The sequence below is a fragment of the Globicephala melas genome, chromosome 13, assembly GCF_963455315.2.
Source record: "Globicephala melas chromosome 13, mGloMel1.2, whole genome shotgun sequence".
Classification (NCBI taxonomy): domain Eukaryota; kingdom Metazoa; phylum Chordata; class Mammalia; order Artiodactyla; family Delphinidae; genus Globicephala; species Globicephala melas.
The window spans coordinates 67,318,329-67,324,328 of NC_083326.1; the positions used below are offsets into that span (position 1 = coordinate 67,318,329).

At 54.9% G+C, this 6,000-nt stretch overlaps 1 protein-coding gene across 6 annotated transcripts in view; it reads left to right on the plus strand.

The window, feature by feature from the left end:
* The window catches only part of ASCC2 (activating signal cointegrator 1 complex subunit 2), a 41,564-nt gene extending 36,769 nt beyond the window's left edge, over nt 1-4,795 (plus strand). For all 6 annotated transcript variants that reach the window (XM_030860762.2, XM_070046947.1, XM_070046948.1 and 3 more), the window contains 2 exons: nt 399-478; nt 1,803-4,795. In XM_030860762.2, the coding sequence (XP_030716622.1) occupies nt 399-478; nt 1,803-1,974 (252 nt within the window). In that variant the 3' untranslated portion in view covers nt 1,975-4,795. The remainder of the gene's footprint in view (nt 1-398; nt 479-1,802) is intronic.
* Nucleotides 4,796-6,000: the final 1,205 nt, after the last annotated feature.

Genomic DNA, 6,000 nt, shown 5'->3' on the forward strand with positions numbered 1-6,000 from the left:
GGGCGGGCGCTCCCACAGCCCATTGCTTGTGGCGCCAGCGGGGAGAGGAGTCAGCTTCCAGGGCGCTCTCTTGGGTTTCCAGGCCCCGTGTGGTCTCTCATGGCGGCCATCCTGGCCTTCCCCCATTGCTCCCACCTGTCATCATCACGCTCCTGCTATGATGGAGCCATCTTTAGCTGCCTCTCTTCCGGAAATTGGTGGGAGGGTCAGAGGAGGGGCTTCTGGTGGAAACCTTGGACCATAGCAAGCCAGCTGCATTCTGGGGCATTGCCCAGCCGCACTGTGGCTTAGCCCCACTCCTGGCATAGGGGTGTCACCAGGATTGGGCCAGGTGCAGCCTCACCTCAGCTTAGGGAAATGGAGCAGCTCATGATTCTTTTCTCCCCTCCCCTCCACAGCCTGACCATTTTGTGCAGGACCCTGCAGTGCTGCGGGAAAAAGCAGAAGCCAGGCGCATGGCCTTCCTGGCCAGGAAGGGGTGAGCATTTAATAGGCTGTGTTGGTGGGAGGGGGAAGCCCAGCCAACCACACAGGAAGCCCACACACAAACCCCAAGTGCTTTACATGTGTTAATTTAGTTCTGGCAACAGACCTATGAAGTAGCTACTATTACCATTATCCTCGTTTTACAGATGAGGAAACTGAGGCCCAGACATGTTAAGTAACCCGCCAAAGGTCACACAGCTAGTAGGTGGCAGAGCAGAGATTGAGTCCAGGTGGCTTATCTCTGGGGTCCACACTTGTAACCATTACTTGATAGACACTACAAGGGGTTTATCACCCAGTGTGGGAGCATGATGTGTCCACGGCTCGCTGGTGTCAGGCCGAGTGTAAAATCTGGGAGAGCCCAGATAGACAGACAGGCACATATCCTTTATGGCCGAGAGAGGCATGTTAGGGACGGGGCATGTGAGCTGGGCCCTTAAAGGTGGAAAGTGTGCAAAGGAGTTTTTCATGTGAGGGGAAAAAGGCAAGAAAGCTCAGGGTGGTCAGGGAGGGGGCCTTCGGAGGGGAGCTGGGAACAGGTAACTAGAGACTCCTCTAATTCACCGCGTTGTCTTCCTGGGGGTGGGGTGCAGTCCAGAGGGGCCAAGGACCTGCCTCAGGTCCCTTTTCCACTTAAAGCCAAGCCAGGGGTTTCAAGCCCAGTCCCCCATCCTGGCCCTGGGACTCCCACAGCCCTGCGCACTGGGTGCAGGGGGCCTAACCAAGTGGGGAAGACATTGGATCTCATTCTGAAGGCAGCCGGGAGCCACAGAAGGTCGTTGAGCAGAGAGCAGAGTGACTCTGACCTCTGATCCATCACAGCGCCCTGAGCACAGAGCTCTGGGTAAACCCAGCAGCTGATGTGGTCTGAAGAGGCCCAAGGTCATATCTGAGTGTACTTGGTCTTGGGAGGCCACCAAGCAAGGCCCTGGGGTGTAGAACTGGAGTCCTACCTCATCTGTATCACGTGGCCCTGGGTGGAGAAGAGAGGGGCCCATCCCCAGGCCCTCGTCCTCTCTGCACTGTGGGCTGCGTTCAGCCCACTAGCTGGTCCACCCTCAGATCTTAGCCAGAGGCCCATCGGGAGGCAGAGCTCAGAGGAGAGTAAACAGAGGGCACGGCGCTGGCTGGAGCCGCCACAGCCCTGCCCCTGCCGGGCTCCATTTCTCCTCCCCCTGGAAGCTGGGACGGGGGTATCCTGGCCCAAGCTTTGGGTCCTCTGCCAGGGACCTCCGAGGAAGGCAAAGGGCTCTTCCCATCAGGGCCTCCTCCTTCGGCTGATGGGTTCTTGTGGGGGCGGGTTGTTCCTCCCTCAGGTACCGGCATGACAGCTCGATGGCAGTGGCTGGCAGCCCCCGGGGCCACGGGCAGAGCCGAGAGACAACACAGGAACGCAGGAAGAAGGAATCCAGCAAGGCCACACGAGCCAACCACAACCGGAGAACCATGACTGACCGCAAAAGAAGCAAAGGCATGATTCCATCCTGAGGCCGCTGCAACAGGGCCAGCTGGACCTGCCAGGCTGAGGTACCATAGCCTGGGGCCTCCTCGCCAGTTGGCCCCCTGCCAGGCCCCAAGTTCAAGTCCACCCCTCGACAGCCTCAGCTTCGCAGCCCCTGAGAAGGCTGCCTCGTTGTCTGCCAGCCAGCCATGAGCGCCATCCTGCAGAACACACAGTGCCTTATCCACAGCAGAGGAACTGAGCGGCCAGCACACAGGTGCAAAGGACGGGGTTGGAGCCCCAAGGCCAGCCCCCAAACCTCGTGCAGCCGGATACCATGCCCCTTTCTCCCTGGACGGCAGGAAACCTGTGTATTCAAAAACAAAAAAAAAACACAAAAAAAGCCCTGCGAATAAAGTTTTGACCCTTTCAAGAAATGATCCATGCCGGGCCTGTGACCCACTCCCCCTGTGTCCCAGTGCTTCGATGACAGCCACCGTCAGGAGAGGAAGGCGGCAGGGCGGTGCTCTTTTCATCAGCCTTTCATGCTTGCCTCTTATTTTCACCCCTCCTGATCTCGCTCTGCCTCACTGTGTGGCCCAGAGAACATCACTCCCTTCTCTGAGCCTCCGGTCCCTGCCTGCAGAAGCAGGGGCTGAGTGTGTGAGGCCCTGCAGTCCTTTCTGTGAGCTCGTTCAGTCCCCATGACTGCCACCCTAGGAGGTAGGTAGGTACGATTTTCAGCCCCATAGTACAGATGAAGGAGGCCAGGCACTGAGAACAGCAGGTGGCTGTCCGCCCACAGCTAGGAGGTGGGAGAACAGGGATTGGACACCCAGTCTGACCCCTGGCCTTTTCAGGGTCCTGGGCCCCCACGGGTGGTGTCATCTCCATCTTATAGCTGCCCAAGGATGGTTGGCCAGTGGCCGAGCCAAAACCAGAACTCAGTGCCTCCTGGTTGCACAGACGTTCCATTAAATCCTCCAAAATCAAGGGGTCGGAGACAGGAAGAAACAAGTGACGATGTCACTACCAAGTCCTGTTGAAGCGAGAGGGACTTGGGCCTTGTTCCTCAAAGCCCCCTCCCAGGCATGGCCAACCAGCTCCTAGCATGGCCGCAGCTGCCAGACGTCCCGATTCTTGGGCCACCCAGAATGTGGCTGATCGGTGGCGGATCAGCAGCAGGGCATTTGCTGGGCTGACCCCCCGCCAGCCTGGCCCGGAGTCCATCACTGGAAGCCAGGGCCCCTGCCCAGCTGGACCTTGACAAATCACCCTAGATGCTAGTGCAATTTATTTGCACGTGGTTAGGATGAGCGTCTGAAGCAGCGAGGCAGACAGGCACTTGATGAATTGGTTTTGTTAGGTCAGCCTGCACAAGTGGAAATCAATAGCAATTCCTCTGTCGCGCCAGTTCTCTCGGTGTGTTTGAGATGCAGAGTAGATATGGGGGTGGTGTCCTCCCCTCGCGCTGTCAAATTAGCTGAGATCAGGCCCAGGGACAGCCGTCTTGACAGGCAGCAGGAAGACTCTGTTTCCTCCTGGAGGCATTTGCCAGGGACCCAGCTCAGTGGCAGGCCCATTTTTTTTCTCTCTCTGAGCTGCTCAAGCCCAGCCCTTGGCCCTGGAGCGAAGTAAGGTGGGTTGCGGGGGGCTCCTTCACTTTACCTGCCTTACCTGTTACTGTTTATACAGCCCCTCACACCTTCACTTGTCATCTGTACCTCCTGACCACCTGGAGTTCAGGCTTCACGTTAGCGTCCTGGTTTAAACGATTTGAGAAGACGGGGGATTTTTGAAAATTTCCAGAATGTAGTGCCAGGTCCAACTTAATCTCCCTTGAAGAATCACCTCAAGGTGATTTTCCATTTCAGATCATGAGGGCATCCTTTCGGGCTTGCTTTGGAAACAGCTCAGGGGTCATCCAGAATAGTGCTGGCAGACGTACCCCTTCACCTCTTGGGGCCTCGGTTTTCCTACATATAAAGTGGGTACATTGGACCAGATGAATGGTTTCCATTTGGTGCCAATTAGATCCACCGAGGAGGCCCCAGGGTTTAAGATGGGCAGCACTATAAGTGAAGTGGGGTGGAGGCTCTGAACCCTGCCCACTCACTCACTGGGCCCTACCACCCCCATGACTGCTCCTAAGCAGGAATTTTCTAAGTGCCTTCTCTGTACCCTGGCAGAGAACATGACTATCACAGGCATTTCCCAGGAAGCTTTTAAGACCTTGTGCCTCCAAGAGGACTTAAGATTTGAGTGTCTTCGTCTCCAGTCCATGATTGGCAATGACGGTGGACATGTCAGTTTGAACAGTGCACCTGTGCCTCTGTGAGGTGGGTGGGCGGAGCCATTCAAAGGGGCCCCGGCAGCCCAGGGAGGGCAAGTAACATGCCCGGAGCCCATGGATACAGATCCTTTCTGAGTGGCCCTCTGAGATGGCTAGGTGCAGTTTGGAAGAGTAAATACTTGGCAAGAAACTGCCTGTCCCAGCCACACCAGAAGCTTGGGTTAAATAATACAGGGAGAGAAACAAACAAACAAAAATAAAAGTTAAACCCACCAAAAATGCAGGGGGGTGTTGTGTAGCCCTTTAACATGATGTCAATGAATACTTGGTAGCAACATGAGAAACTAAATATTCAAGAATTTTTTTTTTTAATTTAAGAATAAATGTGAAAGCAGAATCCATGGTAATGCACCATGATTGTGAAAATGTTAGAAAAAATTTTTTTTTGCATTTTCCCAAGTCTGGAAGGGATTGTGTGTAACTGAAAATGATGATAAGAGCATGGACGACAATGGTGGTGAGACCACAATTATTTGTAATTAGAATAAAAAGCACTTAACTGTGGCCAGAGTTTCTGCCTGGCTCATTCCTTGCATTATCTTGTTTAATCCTCACACAGGTACAGATGAGAAGACCCGAGGTACAGAGAGGGTAGGTGGCCTGTCCAAGGTCACACATTTAGCAAGTGACTGAGGGAGGATTTGGTCTCAGGATGTCTCCTAAAGCCGACTCTGAACCCCAAGCCACCTACCATTCATTTCCCCCACACCCGCATCCTTTTTTTTTTTGCGGTACGCGGGCCTCTCACCGTTGTGGCCTCTCCCATTGCGGAGCACAGGCTCCAGACGCACAGGCTCAGCGGCCATGGCTCACGGGCCCAGCCGCTCCGCGGCATGTGGGATCTTCCCAGACCGGGGCACGAACCCGTGTCCCCTGCATCGGCAGGTGGACTCTCAACCACTGCACTACCAGGGAAGCCCCCGCATCCTGTTCTTACAAAGAAAGAAAAATACAAGTAGTAGCTGTAGAACAAGAGGATGGGAAATGCCATTTCAGCAGACCAAGCTGATGGGACTCTGATTACATGTATGTTGGACTGTTTGATATTGTCCCCCAGATCTCAGATGCTCTGAGTTCCATTTTTAAACTTTCTATTTCCAAATTCATGTATCCTTTCCTCTGTGTGTCCAGTCTGCCATTAAGCCCACTGAATGATTCTTCATTTTTGTGTCCAGTCTCTCTAGGGCTGGAGGCTAAGATGGGGCTAGCAGAGGCTGGGGAGCACTGAGACCTGGGAGGGGGCCAGGAGGTGGGAAAGTCAAGAGATCCAGGGTGAATGTGGAAAGGGGGTGCAGAGGAGAGGGAATGCAGTGTTAGGCTGCAGTTTAGAGGTCAAGCAGGCTAAGAATGGGGCTCACTGCACAGCTTTGCCAGGAAGTCGTGGGGAGATAGCCAGTGGGAAGAATGGGAAATGAGGAAGAGGAGGCAGGAGAGTGGGCCCACCTAAGGAGGAACTTGGCATCAAAGAGAAGGAAGAGGGGGCTCAGAGGTGAGGAGGGAGTGTTGGCATCCAGAGCATGTTTATGGGATCTTCAGAAGGAACTGGGGAGGTGCCTAGGGGACCCACCTTGGGGATGCTAGTCCCCAGGGAGGGGAAGGGTGGAGCCAGAGCCCCCGTGGAGCTCTCAGATCAGCCCAGTAGAGCAAGGGGCAGCCTGGCATCAGCTCTTACCTAGATCTCTGTGCCAGGGCAGCAGGGAGGGGCCTTGACCTCAGTCAG